The following is a 27,384-nucleotide window of genomic DNA, read 5'->3' as shown; positions in this document are numbered from 1 at the left end:
ACTCACTGCTGTTCTCCTCTTACTCTTTCCTCTGGGTGTGCACCTGTCTTGCTCTTCCTGTCTCCAGCTCCAAACCAGCCAGTGGCACATGGCAGCTGATTCTCCTGTGCAGCTTTTCCCTACATTCCTTCCACTTTTACTATCTTTATCATTAACAATTAGTGGTTTAAAAAAATCTCCAAAGCATTCTAAATCTCAAGATGGTCTGTCCCAGGAAGAGGACAGTACCAAGCCTGTTGATATAGACAGAGCAGGCATTAATCTGTCAACCAAAATAATGAGATGTGACCACAAAAGTGGCATAAAGACATGGCTGCTCACAGCACTGTGACCTCAAAAGAGCCTCAGCAGAGACAGAAGTCATCAAAACTCCTCCACAGAGCACCCACACCAAGTACAAATGTCATGAGGCTACAGCTTGCTTCATTCTCAGCCAGCAGGTGGGTAAAGAGAGGATAAAAAAACCTAGTAGGGGAAAAGAAAATCAAGTGGGGAGTTATAATAGTTATCAACAGTTAGGATACAGAAGGTTCTTAAAGAAAATCACGATGATGGTAGGAAATTAGGGAGGATAAAGGAAGACAAAGATGTAAAAAAAAAGGGATGAATGAGAGATATGACATTTTTAAAGTTAGTCAAGTTGGGGAAAGATGCTGGCAATCATCAGCTATAACCAAAAACTCTGATGCTTTCACCACTGTAAGTAATTACCTAAATTCCTTCAGCTTTTCCAAAAGAAGGCACTTAGGATGGAGAGGTAGAAGAAGTACATTTCTGTTCAAAGGTTAACGTGGAATTGCCAAAATCTCTGACAAGAGGTCAATGTAGTAACAGTTCTTTCATGAAAATGCAGTTAAAATTGAATCAGAATGGATTCAGCGTTGAACAATTTTAATGAAGCAGTGTCAAACAAGCACATCAACTTCTTAGAAACCAAGGAGCTCCAAAGTTTAATTACAAAAACATTGTACAGAAAACTTGGCATTTAAACAATTCCAAACACATTAATCCAGCAAATGGATTCTGCTTTCATATATTTCTCTTAACATTTCTGCAAGTGACAAAATCATTTTATTCCTCTCTTCTCCCTGACACCCACTTCATTTTTTTTTAATCAGTCAACACTGAAAACTGTAAACTGAAGTGACACTCCGAAAACACTGGAAAGACAAAATCCATTTTTATAGGGTTAATAAACATAAATAAGAAGCTTCTTAATGAGACAAAACATCATCTGTCATATCATCAGTGAGCAAGAACTCAGCCTTCTCCCAGCTGCTTCAAGATGGATAATCCACCCCACCTCCTTGTGGGAAAAGGCAAGAGATTTGTCAGCCCCCAGCTAATAATATCACCTTGAATTTCCTATCCCACAACACTGGCATGCTTCTCAGCAGAGATGGATGAGCAGCATCCATGAGCAGATTTCTGTAAGCAGGCAGCCTGGAGCCATCTGACCCTACTGATGGATTGGATATGTTACAGCCTGGAAGTGCATCCTACATTACATGGAATTTCTGGAGTCATTATGGGATACAACTCCAGGTATTAGGTAGGATGCCACAGACAGAACTACAAGATTTTGTAAATCAGTTTTTGGCTATGCAGTGCATTTTGGCCACTTCAACAGAGAGTCAAACATCACCAGTTCTAAAAAACCAAGATACATACATGAGATAAAGGTGTAGGTGCTTCTACTGGAGGCATTAACAACCTCTAGGATCTACAACATTCTTTACAGAACACAATAAAAAAGTTCATGGCAGCAACAGCTGGTCTCATCCATGCTGAGGAGAGTGGAAGTCAATGCAGCAAACTGAGGTTCCTTTTTGTGAAGTCTTGAAAGCAAAACAGATAACAAGAGAAAGGAGTTTCCTCCCTGAAGGAAGACTTGCTTTACATGGAAATCCTTGCTTCTTGGCTACAGCAATAACCCCAGGAGTAAGCTGAGACCTGGCATAAAGGTGCTGACCTGAAGATGGCTCCAGGCCAGCATGACGTCCATGTGTACAGCACAGGAAAAGAAGAAACTGGTTTTTAAGCTTCAAAATATGCATGCACAGGTACATGAAAGTGATGCTGACAGCAACACAAGCAACCTCCACATCACAACAGGGAACCTTAACACTTATGAGCAGGAGCAAAGAGATTGTCATGTGGGAGCAAGAGCATTTCAACCACTCCCATAAAGCCCAGAGATGTCCAACAAGTGCTGAGCCAAAGTCAGAACCAACAATTTGACAGGAACCAAAGGGCAGGGAAAAGTTTTGCATAAGCCAGTGCAGGCAGTGGGTGCCCCAGCTCTGCCAGGAGGTGTGGTGTAGCTCTGCAAGATTAGACTCAAACATGCAGAGCTCTATTCAATACAAGTGAAAGGCCATTTAGGTCAGCTGGAACACAAAATGCTGAATGCCATGGGCAGTACTGGACTGTACAAAAGGTGAGAGCAGAAACAAGCTGCAATGCTGAGTTCTGTGGGCTGTGTGGACCTAGTTGCTAATAACCTTCTCTGCTCTAATAATTCATGCAAAAATATATGTGCTGCTTCCAGACACATTGATTCCCAGCACAGCAATTTCAGGAGGGCAGGGAGGGAAAAAAATGCAATCCCTGTGCCCATTTCTCTTTTTATAGAAAACTGCTTTCCCCATGAGATCATTCTCTCAAAAACAAAGCAATAACATTAAATTAGACTGAACAATGTATCAGATGAAGGGCAAGCTTTGTGGGTCTAGTCTAAACTGAAGAATCCCATTTTCCCTGCTGAGAAGAACTAGTGTTTCACTTTCTATCTTGATTTCCACTGATCTTTGTGATAGTAAAATGCTCCAGCAAACGTTTTCAAGAGATGACAGGAGACCTTCACAGAAGAGCAGGATGCAATGTGCAAGAGAGGTTCTTGAAGAGAGGGGAGAGAAGAAGTCTGTCTCATAGTAGAATCAAGTCACAAAGCATCAACCACAGCCAGTCTCTAGCAGGGGCAAACTCACATTGTAGGAACTGCAGGCTAACACAAAAAACCTCCAGGATTTTGCTTAAGAAAAGCTCCTATAAACATAGCAGAAGAACAAGACAGTGCACCAAGGAAAATTCCCTGTTAGAGCAGAGAACACAAGCACTGCTATCCAGTACTGCAAGAATCAGGGAACAAGATCAAAAGAAGAGAACTGAAGTGAAGGAAGGTAACCCCACAGGATAAACATGAAAACAAAATAAAAGACACTAGAAGACATTAGGCAATATAACACATCAAAGTTATTACTACAACATATACGCTGACTCCATTTCACAAGCTGAGATTTCATCTCCAGTCAGCCAGTCCACAGAATGCAGGCACCCTCACACCCAGCAAAATCCATAAAAAAATGTAGATTGCACAGAAGTTGCATGCTCTTAAATGGTCACACAGAGGACAGTTCCAAATGCTTAGTGGGCAGTGTCCGTGGCTTCTTAACATCTCTTAATGCATTGATCTGTTTGTCTCCCTGACAAATCACACAGGCAGGGCCCAGCACAACCCTGCCATCCTGCCTCCCACCCCAGGCTTTCCCCCATGGCTTCTTATTCCACACTGGCCAAAAAAATTTTGTAAAGCTTCCCCGGGTCCCGAGACCTGCAGACGAAACAGAAAAATAAGGGTTAGAAGGCTACAATCTGCCAGGACCAAACAGGCACCATGACAGGGGTTTGGGTGTTTGATCTGAAAACACAACACTCAGGATAGTAAAGCAGCCTCTAGAGACACAACCAAACTGAGTTACTGTTTCCATCCAGTGCTAAATAACAAAACCCTTCCTCTTATCCCCATATACTGTTTGCACAAGGAAGTTTTTTTTACCATGCAGTACAGAAAAACCAAAATATTGACCAGTAGAATCAAATATCCCTAAACACAATGTACAAAGCCACCAAAACCCACCTCAGATCTGTGAAAGAGTTGTTTTCAGGAGCATTATGGCACAGTTTTCTGTGGTATTGATTTGTGATGTGTTCCAGCCTCAGACCACTTGGTTGACAGAGATTACATCCAGCATTAATATACACATATGCACTTTAACAAAGGGACACTGGTGATGACAGTTTGTTGATACAGTTTATCATGTGCCAGATGAACCTTTTATCCAAAACTTCCCTGTTTTCCAGGGAATCTCTATTTTCTAGGTTTGCATCCAACAAAACCCAACCTTCTTCCTTTCAAAATTTAGTCTCAAAATATAATCAGTGCCAAGTGAAAGTCAGTGTCATTAACAGTCCCATTAATTATTTGACCATTATATCCCATCACAAGCATGCCATTATCCAGTGAAACTTTGTGATTATTAATCCCATTTTTGACTGCCTCACACTGTTTTGCTGCTGAAAAGAGAGAAGGCATTGCCAGGAAAAGAAAGGAAAGAAATACTATTTTTCAAGTAGAGGTTAGAAGGAAGAATTTTAAAGCAAGAATTACTTTTTCTAAATCAATTACAGCCAAATCTAGCCTATCCAAGAAAATTATATGTTTAGGAACACAGGAATTGTCCATCCTTTAGGAAAGATGAAGCCAGCTGGCAAGAGAATGAAAGTCTAGATTTTAGTAGTTTTGTGATATGATTTTTCTAGCAAGGTACTTCAAGGACAAATATCCATTTGTGGGCCTGGCATACCCTTCTAATAACTGATGGATGAGAAACTGCTCTCCCTGTTAGCCATTCTGTAAACCCTCCCCTCCCAATTCTCCCTCTGAGCCTGAGAACTAACTGAAAACAGTATACAAAAAAGAGGAGGTTGATGAGCTGCTGAAAAATCCCAGACCTGGATCGACAAGCTGTTCCCTTCACAAATAGCAGCAGTAAAGGCACTTCTTTATTCTGCTGGGAGCTCAGTCATCTCTTAGAACTACAGTCCGTTCCATCTGGCTACCCTCCTGAAGGACAATGATCTCCCAGCTAAAGCCACACTATAATGGGAAATGTGTAATTAACTGTTCTACACAGCACCACAAAAGGTCAGAACCAGAAAGGATGAAAAGCCCTGTCTTCATATTTGCAGATGGCACAAGGCAGCTTGATTTGCATTTCTAAACACTATTCAAGACATGTACAGTAGATCTCTACATAATAAATGCCTGAAGAATGAAGGTATGCACTTTGTTAAAATAGAAATAGGCAAACTCCTCATGGCTGCCTAGTGCTGTGCATCATGGGCAAGTGGGGGAGTGAGAGGTGTGGGAAATGCAAAGCAGCACAGTAATGCAGAAAGACGGGTATTTACTTCTTTGTTAATTTGTTTTTCTACTCTGTTCTCTATTACAGTTTTCCAAGCTGTTAAACAGCAGCAAAAATACAGAATCATGAGCTCAATAATAATCTACGCACATGCCACATAAACATTAGTCTCAGCAAATGCTACGTACAGCTTAAACCATACCTCAGTGTTCCATTTGCATCTAAGCCTTCCTCATTACAACAGCTTGACTACAGGTGCCACTGAGCAGAGGTATTTTCAATTTATAACAGAATTGAGTTGACTTGTAACCTCTTGAGACAAATAGAATTTCCCCATGGCCATCAGTTTCTACAATTACTGCTAAAATCTTCAGATTTGCTTCACTCAAGAAAGGAATCTTCTTCTAAATTAGTCACCCTGTTACCATTCTGTCAGAACTCTTACTCAACTTATACAAATACATAAAGATCTTGGAGCTAAAGGGAATTTCAGAGCCCTTTAATGCCATGGAATCCTTTCAACCCAATTTGACTTTCATTAAGACAACCTGCTTCAGCAGCTTTGAGGAAGAAACCTTTTTGATTGTACAATATGGTGATCAGCAGAGGCATCAGCAGCAGAACAGGTGCCAAAGGCAGGGAGCAGGCAGCAGGAGCAGCCTGGGAGGGAGCACTCACCGTGTCACTAACGCTCCAGCCTGTTGACCACGTCGCGTACGGTGGCGATGAGGTTCTCGTTCTCCTGGGGGTTGGCCAGGATGATGCTGTGCAGTCTGTTCATGTAGGAATCGATGGTTTCCATCGTGGGGGTTTCCCCACTGCCTACAGTGAACACAGTGGAATGAGCCACGAGGTGCTTTGGTGACCACAGCAATTCAAAAACGTTAACACTATGCTAAGGGTAATTTGTGCCAACACACAAACTGCTCTTGTGACAGATTCTGCTAAACAATGTCCTCCTAACTCCACAAAGTGAGTAGTTCCAAGGATATCAGGACTAATGAAGCATGGCTCTCTTTTATTTGGGTCTCATAGTTGATTATAACAAACTCTTTCAGCTGGGCATTCATAGAATCTAAGCAGGTTCCCTGGCAGCTGACAATACAGACACAGCCTGTATTTTAATCAAGGAACTTGCACGTCCTGTCTATTCTATTCAGTAACATTTTCATAAAACAAGTGAAGGAGAGCCAGGACTGAATATGCGTCTCACTTTATTAGGAAGAGTCGGAGCAATAAGAAAATAAATGTTATGTTGAAATAAAGCACTGACTCTACACTTCTCCCTGCATGCATTTTAGTATTTCATTATCCCATGCAACAAAAGCTCAGAAATGGCCAAGAGTACAGAAGTACAAGAGCAGCCTGTGGTGGTGGTCACAGGGGTCTCAGGACAAGGGAACAGACGAGAATCTTGACTCCCTGTTTCAGAAGGCTGATTTATTATTTTATTATATATATTATATTAAAAGAAAATTATATATTGAAACTACTAAAAGAATAGAAGAAAGGCTTAATCAGAAGGCTAGCAAGGAATAGAAAGGAATGATAATAAAATCTTGTGAGTGACCAAAGAGTCCGAGACAGCTGGACTGTGGCTGGCCATTAATCAAAAACAACCACATGAGACCAATCATAGATGCACCTGTTGCATTCCACAGCAACAGATAATTATTGTTTACATTTGGTTCTGGCTGGCTCCCTCATCGTGTGATGAGGATGAGGGTGGGGATTAGGGTGGCTTCGAATGCCATGTAGAAGAGCGTTAATTCTGAGGCTGAGAAGGCTAGAAGGATGAATAGTTGAGCTAGGATTACTGTTGTGGCAAAGATTCGTTTGCGGGCGATGGGTTCTTGTTCTAGGTGGTTTTGGCTGGCTATGATTATGAAGGAGAGGAGTCAGCATGAAAGGACTAGCAGGGGGAGGAGAGGAGACTCGGTCAATGTATGTTCAGGAGGTTAGGCCTTTGTTTGTGTAATATGTTCTCAGCCTCTCAGGAGAAAAAATCCTAACAAAAGGATTTTTCATAAAATATGTCTGTGACAGCAACCCATGCGTTTTCAGCCCACACCACAATATAAACACGAGCAGTTTGATGTCCCAGGCCCACCTGGCAGCGGGACTGCAGCGAAGCTGCTGGTGAGGGCCTGCCTCAGGCTCTCCAGGTGCTGCTGCAGCACCGTGTTGCGGCTCCGCTCCTGGATCACGTCCACCTCCAGCTTCTCCACGGCCGTGCGCATGCTCTCCACGTGCTTCTGCAGCGCCGCGTTCCTCTCCTCAAACTCCATGTTGGATTTGCGCAGCTGCCGCAGCTCCGCCTCACGGGCTGCCAACACCAACCCAGCCCAGAGAGTCAGAATCTGCTACAAACATCTCTAGGACCAGCAGGCAATGAGACAGAATGTTCTGGAGTGCTCAGCTGATAATTACAAATGGTGCCATTGTGGTTTATAGATAAAGAGCATCACATCATGGAGTGACAACAGCACCTACAGTGGCACTTTACAGAGATCATTCCTAGAGAGAAAGACAACTAGGAAAACATTCAAAGCATCAGAATGGAAATGAATGGGGGAACTGATCAGGGAGGAAGGCTGCAAGACTGTTTTCAAATGCAATCAGCATGACAAAGTTTAGTGGCAGTGCTAAGAATCCTGCAATCAAGACACCAGTTACAAAAATAATCTTCTGTCGACCATAGAAAGTATCTGAATCTAAATTCTGTTCAGTAAAGAAAGTCTTCAAGAAATCTGGCAAAGAATACTCAACTCTTGAGACACACAGATATGAAAACTAAACAGAGTAACAGAAAATATATCAGTGTAATCTTCCACATATTGGGGGAAATAAAACACTGCTAACCAGCCTGAATCACCATCAGGATACGTTTTAGATATTTCTTAGTCTTATAGAACAGTAGACAAACCTTGAACTGGCTGGAATAAACATCAGAAACATTCTCAAAAAAGGCTGATTTGGGAAGACAATGCCAGGAAAAACTGCTTTTCAGCCATTGTGTATATACAGAGGTAAGGTAATAGCAGAAACTATACCCAAGTCTTTATGTGAGCTGAGATGGGAGGAGTGCAAGGACTCTTCAGCTGGACAGCATTTGCCAAGAATTTTGGAAAAGCAAAGAGGAAAGTATCCCAGAAAAGTTAAAATTACCTTTACTATGATTCAGGAACTCTTCTGTGAAGATTGGGATATCAAAGACAGATCTCTCCTTTGTATCTGCTTCTTTCTACAACAGAACAAGTAATAATATAGCTAAACAGTTTGTTTTCAGGAATTCATTTAACTGTTTTGATCATGAGAATAAAAGGCCAAGGAGACCAAAACCTGAGGCAGCTAAAAGCTGTATGGATTAAAGACACTTCCAGCTCCTAGAAGGCCAAAGGAAGGGTCTTAGATTTTCAAGATATAGGTTTAATCAAACCATCATTAAGAACATACAACATACTAAAATATACTCTTTCATTCTAATGGCATTATACATGAGAATTATTATTATTTTAAATTATTATTATTTTTTAAACTATCTGAATGCATTCATATTTTCCACCATCAACTAACTGACATATTCTGAAATAGTCTTTACAGGAATATCAACAAACAGGAGACAGAGTGAGTAAAATGCACCATAGGTTTCATGGCTCTTGGCCTTTCAACACTGAAGAGAAAAAACAAAAACACTTGCAAATCAGGAAATGCTCTACAACTTAGTAAAAAAAACTGTACATAATGTGATTTGACTGAAGGCAAAAACCCCCTACTATAACATACTTCAGTCACCACTTCTAAATCAACAGGAATTAATGCTTGTTTTAGCACCTGAATTGTTATGGACAAAGCCAATGTAAATTTGGTTTGATAAACTGCAGCAACTACGATCAACCTGTAACTTAACACAGAAATAAAGTTCAGCAGGAAAGAGTGCGGAGAACAAAAGCTTTTCACAACTCTCAAACACCATGGCTGATAATGAATCACAAACTCCTCATCCAGAATTGCAGTGTTACACATGACTGGTGTCCTCCAGCAGACAACCCCAAAGTCTGACAGCTGATAAGGGAATTCTGGCCCCTGAGTTCAGATCACCATGGTGCTGTCTGCCACAGAGGGGTACCTGAATGCCAGCTGACAACCAACCAGGACAGACAGGACTAGATGGAACTGCAGCTACTCTGTTTTGCCCTGAGGAGACAGACTGCCCATTGATTGCCTTTAAAGATAAGGTAGCTTTTATTGTGTGGCACAATTACAGCTGAGGAGCTCTGTATTTACTGAGTGAGAATTCAAACCTCACTTGGCCTGAATCAGCTGGAGACACGTGAGAAACAGGGAAGACTGGAGAGAAGGGCAACTCTTCCTAGCTCTGTGATGCACAGTAGGATTTATTTAGGGTTTATGATCACACCTGCTTTTCACTGAAGTTTTTGTATGTGCTGCTACAGGGCAAATATCTCAAGAGTATATTTAGAAAGAGAAGACATACACAGAAGCGTGAATAATCCATTTGTTTTGTCTGAACGCTGCCTAGATGGCTAAGAATTAATTTCACCCCAGAATCCAGGATCTCAAAACTAATGTGCACTAAGAAATGTTGGCAGTTATGAAGCTTGGTTAGAACACTTATAAAACATCCATTTTAAACATTCTAATTCGTGCTCACTGTTTACTACCTGTGTGCAAAGAGCCACTGGCTGGGATCATCACTGGCTCCTACAGAATAGATGGTGGAAGAGACAACACTGCCAGGAAAAGATATTCTCTTTGCAGCCCTAGGTTGCAAAGGTTCTTCAGCTAAAAACCAAAAATATTAAGGCTTTAGATGTAACTGCCCAGCTTCCAAAAGGCAAGAAATTCTACTAAGCAGAAGAGTGATCATTAAAACCATCAGCACTCTCCCATTACAAAATACATTACCCAGCACATAAAAGATCCTCTTGAGAACACCAAAGTACTTAAGCCACTCTGAGGTTCACTGAAGATTAAAATCCTCATTTAAAAGGCTTTGATTACCTCCTACTGGAAAGGACCCAGTCTGTTCACGTTTCATTTAGTCATCCCTCAAACCAAAAGACAATCTGAATTCTATCATTTACCTTAAATAAGACTGAGATGCTTCAAGAGTCAACAATCTCATCTGGTTGTTAAAACTGAGGCTGAATTCTGAAGATTCTGCAATGAATCAGGCTTGAAGTTCTTAGAGACTTGGTGAAGTATGGTAATGAGACAGCTGAGACTTTGGGGGGTTTAAGCTCACCTTTGCTGCCATGGTCAGGCTGCTGACAGTGGAAGGAACAGATATAATAAATGTACTACCCCATTAAGTGTTTTCAGAGTAGGTACCACGAGGCAACCCCTGCTCTCCTCAGTCTGTGTGCACAAACCTTTGAAAGCTTTCCAGTAACAAGTGTAACTGAGTGCATGATGCCAGACCCACTTGGAATCAAGCAGCTTGAGGAAATAAACAATAACAGAACAATGGAGAACAATTATCCAGGGGTTTAGTCACTGCTGACGACAATAGTTCCACTGTATATTGCTATATGTGATATTTATGAAACTACAATTTGAAGGAAGAAAAATGTTCTATTTCATGCATATAGATGAGCTCAGGGACAGTGTGTGCATGTTTTTCAAGGCAATATCTATTATAAGTTCTCTCTCATCCTTTAGTTATTTTTTATTATAATCAGTATTTGAATTGTCCATCATGAAACTCTTTAGAGGTCAACTCTACGTACAATGTTGAAAATATCTTCAACACTGACTCACAGAAACCACATCAGTAAACACTTAAATTGAGGAAGGGAAAGAAAAAAGCTTTTTTGACCTTATTTTCTTATATTCTCTCAAGAAATAATTTCATCAGCTTGTACCTGCTAATCACAAACACAGCAACAGAAGTCAGTGTGGATAGGAGAAAGCAGCAAGATGACAAAGAGCTTTAGCCTCACTTCCAGTAACAACGTGAGCAGATACTTCTAAAAGCAATCTAAGCTTTTCTGCTTATTCCCCTCCTACACAGGATTATAATACTTGACTTCCCTGCACAAAAGATGCAAAAGCACATCAGGTGATAAGCATGTGGGATATTATAAATATAAAGGTGAAAACCACCAAGTAGTCAAAGGCACAGTGCAGAGTAGGATGTCTGACTGACAGGTTGATGTTCAGCTGTATCTGATGAAGCTTAAATGTCCTGCAGGGTGAGGAGAATTCATTTTTTACTGCATTTATGATGTGAAACATCAGCAATGATAGCTTGAATCAGAAGGGTAAGAGTGAAGACTCCAAATTTGTAGTCTGCCACCTATATAACTTAAACAATACGTAACAGTCACAGCCAACCTAGAACTTGAGGCCTTCAGTTTTTGTACAATTAGAGACAAACTTTGATTCAGTGATTGTAGAATCAGAAAACTTGGGGACCATGTACTTCCAAAGGATAATCTCACTGCAAGCACTTCCTTTAGGAGTTAATAAAAGGCATATAAAAAACATGCTACCAAAACATTGTCCTGAAAGTGAAAGATACTTTCCTTCAAGACCAGTAGCTGCCTCTCAGCAGTGCTCAGCCTTGTCACTATTGTAATGAACACATTAGAAGCACACTGGATTGCTTTCCCAAGGCAAAAAGCCTCACAAAGAAAAACAGATCTTTCAGAAAGCCCTATTGCTTACAAGTGAAGAGGCTGTGTATAATCAAGATTTTTTTCCCTGCTCTTTGTTTGCAATTTATTGGTAACCATTACAGAAGCACTGTGGCCCTAGGTGATACAACTGGAGAAAGCTGCAGTGTTTCAAGGAGAGAGAAATCACAGTCAGCCAGGACACATGAGATTTGTGGTAAAGATGCCTGTGCTGTAGTTGATGAGCTCCAGCCATTATCACTCTGACATTATATGCAGAGGGCAAGGGAGGGCAGGAGGGGGTTTAAGCCAGAGATTTTCCAATTATTTGGTTGCTTTACCCATTTTCTTCTCAAGGAAGGCACAAGCATTTGTGTTACTGCAAAAAATTGGTACCTGAAAACAGCCACCTAAAGGTGCTGACTTGGCAGGCTTATGGAGGTCTCACACTATTTTTAAGTTCTAACATTGCATTACAAAACAGACCAATGTTTTCAGTGTATACTATGCTCCATTGCATCATTTGTACCTGTCCAAGATTCATCAAATTGAGTATTGTCATACCAATGAGTGTAAGAACACTCAGTCCTTTCTAACTTTTCAAAACCTGCATTAGGAAGAGTTCCTTCCTTACTAACATGCATTAGTAAGGAAGAATTCACACTCAAGTTCTGATAAACTGGGTTTAGACTTCACCAGAAGTTTTTTTTCACCTGAAAGTCTACCCACTGATGTAAATGTAGAATTAAAAGGTTTACCTCATGATCATGAGCTGGCTGTCTTGCTCCATCTGAAAAACAAAACAAACAAGAAATCTCTCAAAATAAACAAAATTTAAGAAAACAAGAAGAAAAGAATTAAGGCAGTTACACAACCCTAATTACACAACAATTCTAGACAGACTTGTGCAGCTCTCCTACAAAGCCACAGAGAAGCTGTGCTTAACTTTGATGCTCTTAAAGCATATCCTCCAACACAATCTAGACACAGTTAAATTCACCTAAGTCTAATTCCCTTTACACACAGCTGAGGTAAATGCCACAGAAAGAACATTCACTTTTTAACCAGCCTTTAAATCCAAGGCTTTCAAGCCAGGCACATACTTTTGTCCCATTCAATACCTTGTCTGTGTGATTTGCCTTTTTGTCTGTCCTGTGCTTTCCTGCTGAAGACTTTGTAGGCTTCAGTCTTCTGATACTGCTCCAGCTCCCTCATGTAGCGCTCCTTGTCCCGGTCTGCTTCGTCCAGGTAGCGCTAAAACAAAAAAGTCCCAGGGTTTCAGGGAGTTCCCTCCCCTTCGGGAGGAAGGGAAGAAAAACAACTTGTCAAATGAAGTGCTGATCCATTTCACCTATGCAAACAGGAGAGGAGTGAAGAAACAATGAGGTGCAACAACATAAGATCTCTGGATAAATTACTGTATTCTGGTGTCCCATGTTCTCTCTCTTTTTTATAATAACTATTATCTTAAATTTTTTTTGCTAGGCCTAGGAGTAACTTGCTACTCTACTCAACTGAACATTACCAACATGTTACTGACCAGACACTTCAGAATTTCTGTTCTGTGGCCAGGAGGAAGTGCTGCGAAACAATAACATCTTATCAGATGATAGATGAGATGATGCTTTATGGTTCAGACCCATAACAGCAGAGTTCCAAACACACACTTGTTTTCAGGCCCCACAGACAAAAAAGCACCACAAAAAAGTCGGCACATCTGAGAGGTGAACAAAACATCATGGCTATTGCAAAGAGCAGTGTAAAGATAAAAAAGTCTGGTTTTAATTGATATAATCTATCTGCATTTTGGTTTATAGAAAAGTTTTTTCAATTTATATAATCCATCTGCATTTGGGTTAACAGAAACCTTTTTTTATTAGCCTGAAGGTATTTCACACATCTGCATGACAGAATGAGCTTAGCTGGAAAATTCTTTAAGGGAACTGATGAACTGAAAAACATTTAATGAATGGTCACAAGGCTTACTAATGGGATCCTCTCAAGAAAAAGAGTCGCCTTCCCAATTTTTTCTCCAAATGAATTTAAAATTCAATGAATGTAAGAATTAAATCAGTGAACCTTAGTCACCTGTATTCTCTAAGTCATCATGGCAATACCTGTAAGTTATGATTTCCATGCATTTGCAACATAGTTTTGACCCAGCTGATGACAATAGTAACATTCTGGATTGAGGTGCAAATTTGGTGATGCTTTTGGGTTGGCACTGCTTTTGGACATGTTATTTGTCTGTAAGATATTAAATCTTTTTTTCCACCTCCAGCAATGCGTTGCTGAAAGGGCTCAGCAGTCTTCCCTTGACCTGCTCTGAGTTAGAAACTTACAGCTTTATTTGAGGACAGATTCCCTGGGGATTTAAAAAGCATCATACAGACTAGAGATTTGAACTCAATTTCCTTTTTCAGGTTAAAAATCTGCCTGAGACATGATAGGAATATGTTAAAGTGCAGGGAACAGAGGGGGCAGATGTCTTTTACCATTCTCTCCCAGCAGACATTTTCATCACCACAAGACATCCTCTCCATGGATGTAATGTTCCTGTGGCTTACACAGGAACAATCCTGACTTTTCTCTAAGCAACATCATTCTCACTATCCCTGTTACCAAATCAACTGCTTTGCCTTGCCACATATTTTCCATTACGGTTCAATCACAGTGCCTATGCACCATTTTATATCATCTCTGTAAATGGTATTCTACAAGCTTAGTAAAAAGCAACAAAAGGAAATCTTGGTGTCATCTCATTTTTCATTACACCCTTAAAGTATTTTTCAAAGTTCAAATATGAAGATTAAATTCATATGAGAGCATTCAGTAGCAGTATGATTTAAAAACTGCTTTGCAGTAACCTCCAACTAGCAATCAGGAGTGGACAGTAAGACAGCAAGACATTAATTAGCAATTAACCCATTAACAAGGTTCACTCCAGAACCAGCCCAAACACGGCCTTGAGCTTCATTCATTTGTCAGTGCAGAAGGCCACAAGACTCCCAGTTAGGAGACATCACATTCCAAGACTTTGGCCTTACAAGTCTCAGATGTATCTGAGGTGGTAGAGCAGAATTACATCCGGATGGACCACACGAACTGTGGGATGTCTCATTAGAGCAATGCCCCAACTCTGGATGTATTCTTGCCTTACCTATAGGATACAGCTCTCCTCAAGTCCCCCCTGGAGGAGATGCCACAGCCCTGCCAGGACCCATCATGTGAACCTGTGGCCCTCATTTTGAAATATCCTCCTAAACACCATTTCAACCACCAGCCCGTGTCACCTTCCTCACTAACAACATTCCCACGCAGCAGCAAGGACAAGGAAGTGCAGTGGTACCCGCTTCTCCTCAGGGGGCAGCTTGCTCCACTCATTGCCCAGCATCCTGGTGATCTCAGGGAAAGGCACCTCCGGCCGCTTCGCCCGCAGCTGCTCCCTGCGCTCGTTCATGAAGCGCACGTACCCGGTCAGGGGCGACTTGGGGGCATTGCTGTCCCGCAGGGGTTTCTTCCTCTTCCTCCCCTTGGCCCAGCCTCCTCGCTTGGTTCTTTGCTGCTGCAACATGAAAAGGAAGGTAATTCAGGCTGAGTGAAAATAACCCCCTCTGGAAGGAATAAACAACTTCATCAGGAGTACACGGCTGCAATCCTCTCCATGGATGCAGCTTTCAAACGCTACTTTAGAGATATCCTGACTTTTGTCTCCTAGTCCACAGGGACAACAAAATAACATTGGCATCAACATCTGATTGTAAAATCACAGGGACTGATAATCCAAAACATGATCATCTCAACTAATGCAACTGCAAATATTCTTTTATTACTTGTTTGCTTGGTTTTAGTTATTCTCACCCTCACATACCCTCCCCTACAAGTCATTTACTTCAATAGGTTTTTTGGAGAGATTTTGTGTACTAGTTAATAATAGATAAGTAGTCATTTCCAGATCTTTGTCCTTCATGCACAATGTGCCCAAAATGTGGCTGTAAAGACAGTAAACAGGCTTTTCTACTCTCATCTGCTAAGTAGATTGCCTTTCCCAGTAACCACCTCCAATGGAGCAACAAACAAACTCCAAAGGAGGGAATATGCTAAGATGTGTCTGGGGCACACTTGTGAGTTCACAGGAATAACAACATTATCACTCATCCTCTTGGCTTCAAATTATTTCTACAGCAAGCTCTGGACAACACTATTTTTTAGTGCTATGTACATACAATTATTTTCAGTACTTCTAATCTTTCCCCAGATCAACATGTTCCTGCCATCATGTTACTTTTTGTTTCCCTCCTGGAATTTTATCACTCAATTAAAAAAGGACCTCACAGCTGAAAACAAACTACAAGGGAGAATATCAGATACATCCATCAAAAAAAAAAAAAACCAAACCAGAAAACCCCAAAACCACTTCCTAGTGGAACTTCAGGTCCTTCATGGTTTAGTCACCAAAAATCAGTGCTGGATGGTACACAAGGTATAGTCTAAAGCAGTAAAAGCATAATGGTTTAAAGACCTCAGTTACTACCAGAACATTACAATGGCTCACTTTGCTGGCTCACAAGAGATAAGATAATTTGTGGCAGTTGAAGATTGAGTCCTGAATGCAGCACCAGCTTGTGGCCCCTCTGGCTAAGCTGAGACCCATGTGCTGCTCTCTGCACTGCCAGCTATCTGTGTGCAGCTGCGCAACACAGGAGGAAATTAGGCAATCAGAAGATGAACATGGCAAATGGATAAAAATTTGTGATCCTATTAAAAATAACATCTGAGCAGGTAAGACAATATAATGACAAAATTCTATGCCTTTGCTTCATTGAAAAGTTACTATTATTTCATCTCACCTCCTCCTCAGGCTTCTGCTCAGTGGTTTCAGCAGCGTTAGAAGACTCATTTTGCTGCTGCTGAGCCTGTGACAAGTCCTCCACCAAATCTGGGTTATTCACAGGCTGTGAAGCTCCACCACTGAATGAACTCTCCGAATTAGCTAATCTGAAAAAGCACAGAAGTGGAGAACAAAAAATTTAATCATCATTCCTAAATCACTTCCTCCCTAATCTTCTAAAACATGTAAAAATGTTGCAAATATATTCATTCTCACACTAGTAAGAAAAATGGGATTTAGAAGTGATTTTTGAAGAACTGGCTGTTCCATCCAAGCAACCACTATAACTACCACAGCTCCCATGGACTTTCAGACCAGTTTGATTTTTAAAGTGGTATTTTGTTTCATTTTTAGTGAAGCATTTGATCATACAAACAACTTGCAGGCAAGTGAACGTTTGCATCAGGAACCAGTCAGCATGAATCTATCCTTCTTCCAAAGTACCATAAGGAATTTGAAATTAAAAGCTTAATCATCAACCAAGATACACCTTTCTGGATGTATTTAATATATTTCTCCACAAACACATGTAGAGATTTGTGATTGAGTATGATCTTGGCTTGAACTTCATTCCACACACTCTCCTGTTCATACACATAGGTATTTAAACACAATTATGACTAGGTCCCAACAGGCTCCAGAATGGCCCTAATTTAATTTTGCTGCAAGAGCTGTATCAATCTACCTTACTCCAAAAAAGGGCAAGATGGCTGCAGGCAAAAAAGAAGAGCAAACATGCAGAAATGCTTCTGAAGGTAGACTGACAGTGCTGAACACATATTTTGGGGCAACAACTTCATGGACATTCTCAGCCCTGTGCTCAGCAGGCAAATTAATGTAAAATTTTTTGACTCATCTCAGATTCTAAAGCCTTCTTGAGACTAAAGAATACTTGGCCTTACCCAGTTACATTCATGAAAATTCCTTTAACAGCAGGATATGCTTCAAATCTCCTTTGCTCATTTATTCCACTCTAAAGCTACTCATGTCTATGGCAAATTTTAAATATTCAAAATAACTGTTCCTATTAATGTAGACTACAGCTATAAAAATTTGATACATATTAACAGAATTGTTATTTGAATGCCCATGGGAATGTCTGTCTTCAGAGAGAACAGCATATTTTCATTACTCACTACAATCAGCAATTGTGACATAATTACTAGTAAAGACAAAAGGGCTGCAGAGATCCATGGCTGACTTTGAGACAGCAGATTGAGCTCACATTACTGACAATTAGAGAGGGAGCAAGGGAACAGAGCAGACATCCTCCCTGAAGTTAATTATATTTGCTACGTGTCAGAAAGAATAGGAACAGCACAGCTCTGGATGCACTGTCAGGGTCTGAAGAGTATTTCAGCTTTCCTCTCCATTCCCCCTTAGAAGAGAAGCCCTTTAAACTTCTCTACAGGAGAAACTTCATGTGATGCAGCCATTTGCAGCAAATACTGATGAAAGCTCGGCCAAAATATTAACACCTCTTAAACACAAGCCTCATTTGAACATGGACCTCATTTGGCACCAATAACTTTGAAGTCCCAGATAAGTAAATCCAAATTCAGACCTATTTAGAGTGAAAGTGTTCACATTCATTTTTACAGGGTTTTACCTGACTGCAAAGTCTGAATTTTACTGTTTGGTGCTTTGCAAAATGGAAAAGAAGCTTTAATTATAAAAACACCGCAAAAATTCCATGTATTCTTAAAAGAAAACTTCTCTTGGCAATTTGATTTCAAGAGGCCATTGTTGCAGTTTCTAAAAACAGAGTCAGACTGACAAAAATGAGATATCAGTGTCAGTGATCAGTTTCAGACAGCAGTTTCAGAGATCACTGATGAACATTGATGATATCCTTAATTGAAATAATTTACTTAGCAGAGGCCACTACGACCAACAGATACTTCCCCCCTCTCTGTCCCCATAACGTCACTTTCTTAAGACTGAAATCCTAGGGATTCACCTTTTAAAGCTAAGAGATACTAAAGAACAGTTTGAGACTGTCCTTCATCTCATCCTTCCTTTCCATCACTTCAGAAGAGTTCTGGTTTCTCCTAAACAGAGTCCTGTGATCTTCTATCAAGGCCAAGGGAACGTTGCAAAATGGAATTCTGTCAGGTTTCTTTCTCTTATTTTCACAAATTACTCAGAATGCCCTTCTCCACTGAAACAATCTCCCTGACAGGTGCTGAGATAGTATCTATCAGCTGAAGGTGAAAAAGGAGTTACTTACCCAGTTACATTAATTTCACCACCTTCCTTAGATCCATCCTCATCTGTAAAAAGTGGAGGAAGATTGGAGCCAGCTACCAAGTTCTCCATACCTCTGGGGAAAAAAAACAACGATAAAAAAGGTTAAGTTAACCATGTCATTGTTTCCCTTCAGCAGTCCTTCAAATCAATCATAACAACACAGCAGGAATTTTTTACCCCATGAACCAATTGGCCAGTCCCAGCTGATGGCTTCAGGACAGATCCTGTGCTTAGGGACAGACAGCAAAGACCATAAATGACACCTCAATTCTAAGTTTCCATTTTAACTGAGCTCTGTGCCAGTGCCACAGTGCTGCTGGAAATCCCTGCAGTTCTGTTTTATCCCTCAAGATAAACCCTATTCACCATCCTCAGCACACAGGTAGGCAGATCCTGCTCTTCCAGTCCACCTGCCTGATCATTCCTCACAGTGCGCCCTTCACCAGAGGTTTGTGTTGATCCCAGAAGAAAACTGACACCAAGTCCTCCCTGAAGTTTCAAATTAAGATTGTACTAATAATTTCTTGTCCAGATTTTCACAATTAATCCACGTGTGCATAGAACACAGCTATTTAGAGTATTTTATCTTCAATCCCACAGAACTGTTGCTGAAGCAAATGGTTTAAGGACTGTGTATTTCTCATTGAATACAAACTACCCCCAAATTAGAAGTAGTTCCATTTGTAACCCTGTGGCCTATCATGGGAATTTAATGTAAGAGATGAAATCTAAAACTTAATTTATTCCCTTCCTTACTAAAACACCAAAATGTTGTATTTTAGTGAAAATAAAAACAAACAAAACCAAAAAGCCTTAATAAACTCACTCCACAATGATGAGTTGCCAGTTCAGGCCATTTTGAAGGGCCATAGTACTTAAATTCCTGCTCCTTCAGTTTCAGAATCACCTCTGATGAGCAGCAGATACTGCACTCAATTCCTGCTGTCCCTTTCACCCATTACACTTGGCTTCGGGCCTGGAGGGACTGAGGAGAGCTATCACCCTGTACTGCTTTCTCCTGGGTTGGTGCTTTCCACCCAGCACTGAAATCCAAGTGATCTGAGAATAAAATCCTGCTCCATGTTTTGAATATTTGAAGTGCTTTCCCACATCCCACCCCAGTTCTAAAGGTAGATGTTTTCTACAGGCAGAGGTAGAAATGCTTCTTGCATTTACAGATTTTGCAGATCTCTATCACAAGTACAACATGGCTGATATTCACCTTTTCTCTCCTGCTTTTGCAGCTGCTGAGATCCTCAGAACCACCCTTAAGCATCCCATCATCCTGACTCCTCATCTGGAAAATAACTAAAGCTAAGCAGAGTACTCCTGGGTGGTACAGGCACTGATCTCCAGCAGAGGAACACCTTTACCTGTGTACAGGAAAGGTTCATCCAGGAGTGAACAAACTGAATTCCTGCTCTGCCCTACAAACCAGGGACTGGTCCAGTTTTGGGAGCTCACCCTTACAGCTGTGGCACAGCTGGAGACTGAGCAGCCAGGGGCTCCCCCAAGATGCTCAGGGCTCTGAAGCAGCTGGGCTTTAAGGGATGGTGGAAAATGGGCTTGCTCAGCCTGCACAGGGGCCCAAAGGCACTGGGGGGAAGTAGCACAGAGGACAGAACCAAATCCTCCCCAGCTCTATTGGCTTTGCAGGTTCAGGCTGGACACCAGGATGTGTTCCCAGAGAAGTGGAGTCTACCCTGGCAGATTTTAAATGCTGAAAGCTGTAACTGACCTAAACCAATGTTGGCAATAGTCTTGCTGTGAGTGGGAGGCTGGACTACGATGACCTCCCTCCAGATGTCCCTTCCAAGCAACATCTGCAGTTCTAGGAATCACAACTCCACATTATGGGGTTTTTTTTCAAATACCAGCATCTCTGACAGGAAAAGAAAGACAACTCAAATAATATAATGTTGTGAGGAAAAGTAGTGACATACTCTGCTGAAACAAATGGGATTTAAATCCTTAAAGAAGGCAAACAATCCTTCCTCACACATGGATAAGAATCTACACACAGAGAAAAGAAACTACATAAAGGCTGGGACTTTATGTATCACAAGAAATCTGAAAATTCAACTGATTTGAAAATTATGCTCTTCACTGCCCAGGAAGCTGTTTAAGCACAGCTCCTAAACATACACCATAAATTGCTTCATGCAGTTATCATCTAAGAGGGAAATTAAGTTCTGCTTCATGGTGCACAATATTCATCAGTCAAAAAACCTAAATTATGATTTTCAAAAAAGGAAGCCAAAGCAATTATGCCCACTGTGACCTTCTCACCAGGTCCTGGTCTGTCTGCTCACATCTGGCCCAAGCTCAATTTCAAACTGCAGGGAGGCAGCTGGACACCAACCTTAACAACACATAAACAGCACACAAACACAGGAAGCCAGGAGACGATACTGTCTAAAGCATATGGGTTAAATAAAAAAAGCGTAGCTCTTTCAGAGGATGCTGACCCACATCCTAAAGAAAAAGTAACATCAGTGAATTTACAATGGCTTCTAATCAGTTCCAGAGAGAAAGAAAACAAAACAGTTCCCCTAAAACTCCCTGAGAGCAGATGGGAACCTACAGCAGCCTTTCAGTCCCATTTCTCAGGGATAACCTCCCATACCTCTGCTCCAAAATCATTACCCACTTAATTTCAGCCCCACTGCAGAGCTCCATGTTTATTGAAACACATTTAACTGAATTCAAGGCAACAGCAACAATGTACATTTCATTTTCTAGTGGCTCACACATATACCTTATTTTCACTTTTTAACTACATCTACCCAAATGCAAAACGAAAACTGAAACTGCGGTTAAACCCTAAACCCTACCAGCCCTACAGTTCAATGCAGGGAAGCCTCTCCTCCAAATAAAATGCATTCCAACTGGAGCAGCTCTGGGTTCACTGTACTGCTACACTACTGGCTGTGTTGGCTCCAACAAAGCACCCAGCTACACATAAATAAAGAGCCTGATTTATTCATTTACAGCAGTATTTGACAGGATTTCAAAGGTTAGCATTAGTTATGTGAGTTAACCTCTATATGAGCCTAGAGAACATCCTACATTATCAAGAAAGTGGCTTAATTTAGCTTTTCCTTTCCCTCTCTTCCCTGAGCAATCATGACTTCCTGACACAGAAAGTGGACAACAGTATTTTATAACTTTCAGTTTAAAATTTTCAGCTGGACACTTTGGTTGCATGCCACAGAGATCATACTTACACAAAATGGTACAGAGTGTACCAACATGGTCTGACAGAGTTACTCAGGAAATGACAGCAAAACTTCTACAGCATAAAGATCTAAGTGCTACTACACACATCAAGGATCAAACAGTGGGTAATTAAACACCATTCAAAACCAGAATATGGTTTAAATAACCTTTCTTAATTTCTTCTCACATTACCTTTTGTAGGCCATGATATGTAATTATTATTCTAGTAGTAAAGTAGTCGAGTTACATTTTGCATAGACTGAAAGCTAGCATGTGATCAAATTTCTAATGACACTGGTACAGCAGAGAGGAAAACTCAGAAGCAGGTAGCTTTAAAATCAGGGTGAGAACAAATCCATGGCTGGAGCTAGACAGAATGACTCACTTTGCCACAACATTACTGTGGCTGCACTGTTCACAGCACTCCTATAGGGCAGCACATGTAAGGACATGAGAAAGTTCAAGGGTCCTTAATACACGCTACAAACGAAGGGTAAAATTTACCCACAGTCAAAGCACCAGGAAGAGCAAAAATGCCATTTAAAACGTGCCAAGAATTTTATCCAGCGGAGTCTGGCTGCATTGCTGGGTGTCAGGAGGCAGCTGCAGGGCCACAGGGAGCCAGCCCTTCCTGCCCCTCCTGTCCCTGGGCACTCCAGGGCTCACCCCCCTGAAGCCTCCTGCAGAGCCCAAGCCCAAAATGTTCACTGCTTCCACAAACAGCACCTGCTGTGCCAGTGCAGTCACACCAGCAGGGACAGGGCTGGGCTCTGCAGGACCCAGCTCTCCAGGATCTGCACAGCCCTGGTCACCAGGGAGTCACTGGCACTGCAGGGTCTCTGCACAGCCCTGGTTGTTGTCATCCTACTGCAATGCTCTCGTACCTTCTCAGTGATTTCTCATGGTCAGCTCCTCACAGCACTGACTCCTCCTTCACAGCACAGCCAACAAACTCCAACTCCCTCCTCACCCAGCTATCCCACTCTTTTGTGGCACTCTTCTTCTTATTGGACACAGCTGTGGCCTATTAAGGGCAGGCCTGTTCCTAATCTTTGGTGATTAGCACAGCTGCAACTCCTCAGGTGTGAGACTGCCCTCTGCACTATTCTCTTACATTCTATCCCTGCACAATTCCCCCTTTTCTTTTAATTACAAAGCCTGGTCACCAGTGAGGCACTGGCACTGCAGGGTGAGCACAGCCCTGGTCAATAACTCACTGGCACATGCACATTGATTTCCTTCTCATCCCAAGGCCAGGCTGAGCCTAAGATGCCCCTGAACACTGGGAAAAGGGAGAACAGCCTTAACAATGTTGCCTTTTCAATGGCTACATTACAATAGATAATCTTATGAATAATAAAAAAATAAATTACTAAACTCTTTAGCCATCCAATTACATGGTGAGATTATTTATTAAGGTTAAGCATATTTAAATATGAAGTCAGCATCAGAAATCCAACTTACAGGCTGATTATAAAACACTGCAGGAGTTCCAATTACCTCATCACCAGCTCTAGTTTTAGAAACGTTACTGCTGAGTGGAGAATTTTTCTCCTCAAGTCTCTCATCCCCCTTTGCCAGAGTAAATATGTCCAAATTTTACCATTCAGAGGCTAACAGATTACAAAAACCCAATCAATCTGCTACATCACAGAGGAGTCACAGTATTCCTTATCTCAGCATCAGAACCCAAGCACTTCAGAATGCAAACAATCTAAATTCAGATGACTGAGAAAAAAATTCAGATTCACTGAGAGAAAAACTAAAAATACTGAGGACCATCACTTCCTCTGCCTTTCCACAAGTAACCAGAACATCAGAAAGAAAACTGAACTAAGTCCATCTCCTATTAAAACCACAACACTTTTGGAGCTGTCAGAGAAAGTTCAGATCCCTCTGACAGAGCCTTTTCTTCCATCAAGCTGTAGCACAAGCTCAATATCTAAAATATTTCACTTCAAAAAAATCAGATTTTACTTTTTCCCTACAGGCAACTCATCAGACAAAGGTTTTTGTGACTAGGAAAATTGCAAGTTCAACCTAATGGGACAAAGGTTTTTCTGGCAAAAAAAGGTTTTGTCAGAAAATACATTCCAGAGAATAGCCAACTGCTTTTATTTTTACTTCTTGCCAGTAAAAACAAAGAAACACCACAGACCAAAATAGAGACTTGTAGGAAAAAATTCCAGAGTTCCACTGCATTTCCAAGCAGCTTCAGGAAAGAAGGGAAAGATGTAAAGCTGAGGTTTATGTTTAGTTTAATTGGGCCTTTGCAGCAAACACTAACAAAGCTACTCATACTCTGACCTTAGAAACAGCTGTCAAACATCTGCAAACATGTCTTTTAGAAACACAAGTGTTCAATTCTGCAGTCTAATTTATATGAAGTTTTAGGATGAGGCACATACAAGACATCTCTCACATACATATAAATATATACATAATGTGTGTAAAACCTTGCTGTTCAGTGGAATGAAAGCCATAGCAAAGGAATACACTCAACTCTCCAGACAAAGGCAGGAACAGTCCCACATTGATTCTCTCCCTTCAAATACATGAGTGAAATTTTACATTACCATTAAACCAGCTTTTGGATAACTTCAGGGAAAACAAAAGCCCACAAAGAGATGAAAACTAATTGTGCTATAAACCCCTGGATAGCTAAAACCAGTAACTGTGGCTACCTCTGGTGTCCAGAGGGAATGCTTTGCTATCTAGCCCTTCACTGCAGGTATTACATACCTATGGATTAGGATAGTTCATTTTAGTCTGAATTAACTTTGTTCACGATAGCATCAATTGTCATTTAAACTAATACCATTAAGAAATACAATTCTGCAAAATTAATTTAATTCTCATGTTACAGATCTTACATGAGAAAACAGAAACCATTCAGATCACAAAAAATACATCTCAGAATAAATCTTGAGAATTTTTTATTTTTCATTAATCACTCTACCTAAAGCAAGTTTAATAGATGATTACCAAGGATGGGAGCAGGTTTTGTAATCTGCACATGAAAATACCTTTTGAATTTCCAGTTACTATAGGCAATTCAGTCTTCTTCACCTGCTCTGCCACTTGAGAACTCCTGTGGGAGCTGAGGACCTCGTATTCCACAGGACAAAGTTGTCCAACAGTTCCTTTCCCATGAAGGAGGTACAAGGGGCACCCCATAAACCCCACAAGCTCCAGAGTGCCACAAACAGTGCCTGGAACAGACACTTCCCACAGCCCAGCAGCCAGAAAGCAGCCAGCCCTCCCCAGCAGTGAGCAGAGGTCCCTTCCCTTCCAAACTGGAGCTCCATTCCTCTGATCATTTATGTCTGCAAGACTCAATCACTCACTGTTTGTGCAATGCAAACATAAAAGTGCCATAAGCAAAGCAGTTATTAAAAAATGTAAATGAACAGACTGAAGTTTTCATGGTGTTTACCCAGTTCAAACATTTACCAGCATCACATCAGTGAAATAAGAAACAGTATTAATTAATGCTTGAGGAATATTTTGATTTAAAATGCCAAACAAGTATTCTGAACTAGAGATAACTGAATGTCAAGGAATTCTGATTGGGATTGGCCAGAGAAATGCAAAGTCACATACTTGAAAATAAAATAATTGAAGATTGCATATACCTGATGAGATTGGAAAGTAATTTTAAAGCTATTTTAGCACTTTTGCTCTTCCTCAAAGCTTTACTCATCATAGAAGTGGTACAGGAGCAGAGCACATACTCCAAGCTCACTTATATTCTGCAAGAGGAAGCTCTGGCTGCTGCCCCAGAGGAATACAGATTGGAATTTTTCATGCACATCCCCACCAAAACAAGTCACTATGGCCATTTACAGCATATGGGGTCGAATACTTTGGATGTGAGAATGCACTGAGAAAGAGACTGAGTATCTGCTTACAAGAATGACTCACCACAGGCATCATGACCCAACACAAAAGCATCTACTCTGACCTCAAAAGCCACAAAGACAGCATGGAACTGGATATTTTAAATGCACTGATATGGGGACAGGGACAAAGGTTAGAGGAAATGAAGTGTGGGAAGAGTCAGTGATTCTCACACAAAACAAGCAACTCATTCTGTCTGTTTTCAGAGAAGATCCATCTTCAGGAAAAAAATGACATGTCAGCTTCCATACATTTTTGTTCTTATTTTCTTACTGTTGCCATACAACATAAAACAAGTATGGCATTTTATTCCAACATAAAATGAGTTTGAACCCTCAAACCCATCACTGTAGAAGAAATCACAATTTTTAGATAGTTTTAGTTGTGCAAAAGAACAGGCATATAAATCTGAACAACAGAACTGCTATTAGCAAATCCTTTCTAATAGCAAGAATAGTGAAGAACTGAGTTGGGCTGTTTGTTTCTGATCTGGCCCTAAAACTCTCTGGTAATAGTTTAATATCTATCAGAAATTAAAGTTTGGAGGTACATCACATGAAATGAATCAAAATCCCTTTTAAGCCAAGGTCCTTCTTGCAGTCCCACTGATATCACAGGGTAAGATTTGTAAAGGCCTTGGAAACACTCTGATGGAAAAACTAATAAGGAAGGAGAGCACAAAGGAACAGACAAGAGGTTCATGTAAGCATCAGTACATCCATGGACACTGCTTACAAATCCTTGTCTGGATTCCTGAAAAGAAAAGAAACAGAAAAGACAGCCCAGTCCTGCCAAAGCATCCTCTCCAGGAACAGCAGTCAGATTCTTTCACCACTGTTAACAAGATCTGAAAGCTGTCTGAGTTCACAGACAAAATGTGTTAAAATGGATACTAGAGGAAAAGACTACACCAATAACAAAAATTCAGGAAAATATAAAAAGGCAAACTTTGTGCTCTAAACTAGGCACATGCCAGGACACCCCTCTCAGCACCAAAGGGAGAGACCACAGAAATTTTAAAATCATAAAAAACCCTGGTACTTCCATGGCTCCATAGAAGAATCAACTTAAATCAACAACAGAATTCAGACAAGTTAGAATAAAGCTTTCCTTATACTCATCTTCATCCAAAAGCAAGAAGACAAGACAATAGTTAGCATCATGAATGGAAAACAAAGGAAAAAAACAACAAAATCATAAAGCCATTGGAGTGGTCTGACTGTTCTCCAGTGCTAAGCAATACATGAGAGATCCAGAGATGCACATGAGGGATGGG

The 27,384-nt window shown here is 40.9% G+C and overlaps 1 protein-coding gene across 2 annotated transcripts in view; it reads right to left on the bottom strand.

Annotated features, from left to right (window-relative positions):
* Nucleotides 1–874: 874 nt before the first annotated feature.
* HMG20A (high mobility group 20A) overlaps nucleotides 875–27,384 on the bottom strand; it is a 39,624-nt gene continuing 13,114 nt past the window's right edge. For both annotated transcript variants that reach the window (XM_054272905.1, XM_054272903.1), the window contains exons 2-10: nucleotides 18,970–19,062; nucleotides 16,699–16,846; nucleotides 15,198–15,413; nucleotides 12,970–13,102; nucleotides 12,607–12,638; nucleotides 8,376–8,451; nucleotides 7,318–7,533; nucleotides 5,886–6,029; nucleotides 875–3,613 (exon numbers count right to left, since the gene is read on the bottom strand). In XM_054272905.1, coding sequence (XP_054128880.1) covers nucleotides 5,893–6,029; nucleotides 7,318–7,533; nucleotides 8,376–8,451; nucleotides 12,607–12,638; nucleotides 12,970–13,102; nucleotides 15,198–15,413; nucleotides 16,699–16,846; nucleotides 18,970–19,058 — 1,047 coding nt within the window. In that variant the 5' untranslated portion in view covers nucleotides 19,059–19,062 and the 3' untranslated portion in view covers nucleotides 875–3,613; nucleotides 5,886–5,892. The remainder of the gene's footprint in view (nucleotides 3,614–5,885; nucleotides 6,030–7,317; nucleotides 7,534–8,375; nucleotides 8,452–12,606; nucleotides 12,639–12,969; nucleotides 13,103–15,197; nucleotides 15,414–16,698; nucleotides 16,847–18,969; nucleotides 19,063–27,384) is intronic.

The sequence above is a fragment of the Melozone crissalis genome, unplaced genomic scaffold, assembly GCF_028551555.1.
Source record: "Melozone crissalis strain CALT ecotype California unplaced genomic scaffold, PUWL_Pcris_2 ptg000014l_1, whole genome shotgun sequence".
Taxonomy (NCBI): Eukaryota; Metazoa; Chordata; class Aves; order Passeriformes; family Passerellidae; genus Melozone; species Melozone crissalis.
Note: the sequence above shows the minus strand (reverse complement) of the source record. Positions and strands in the feature narration are given on the sequence as shown.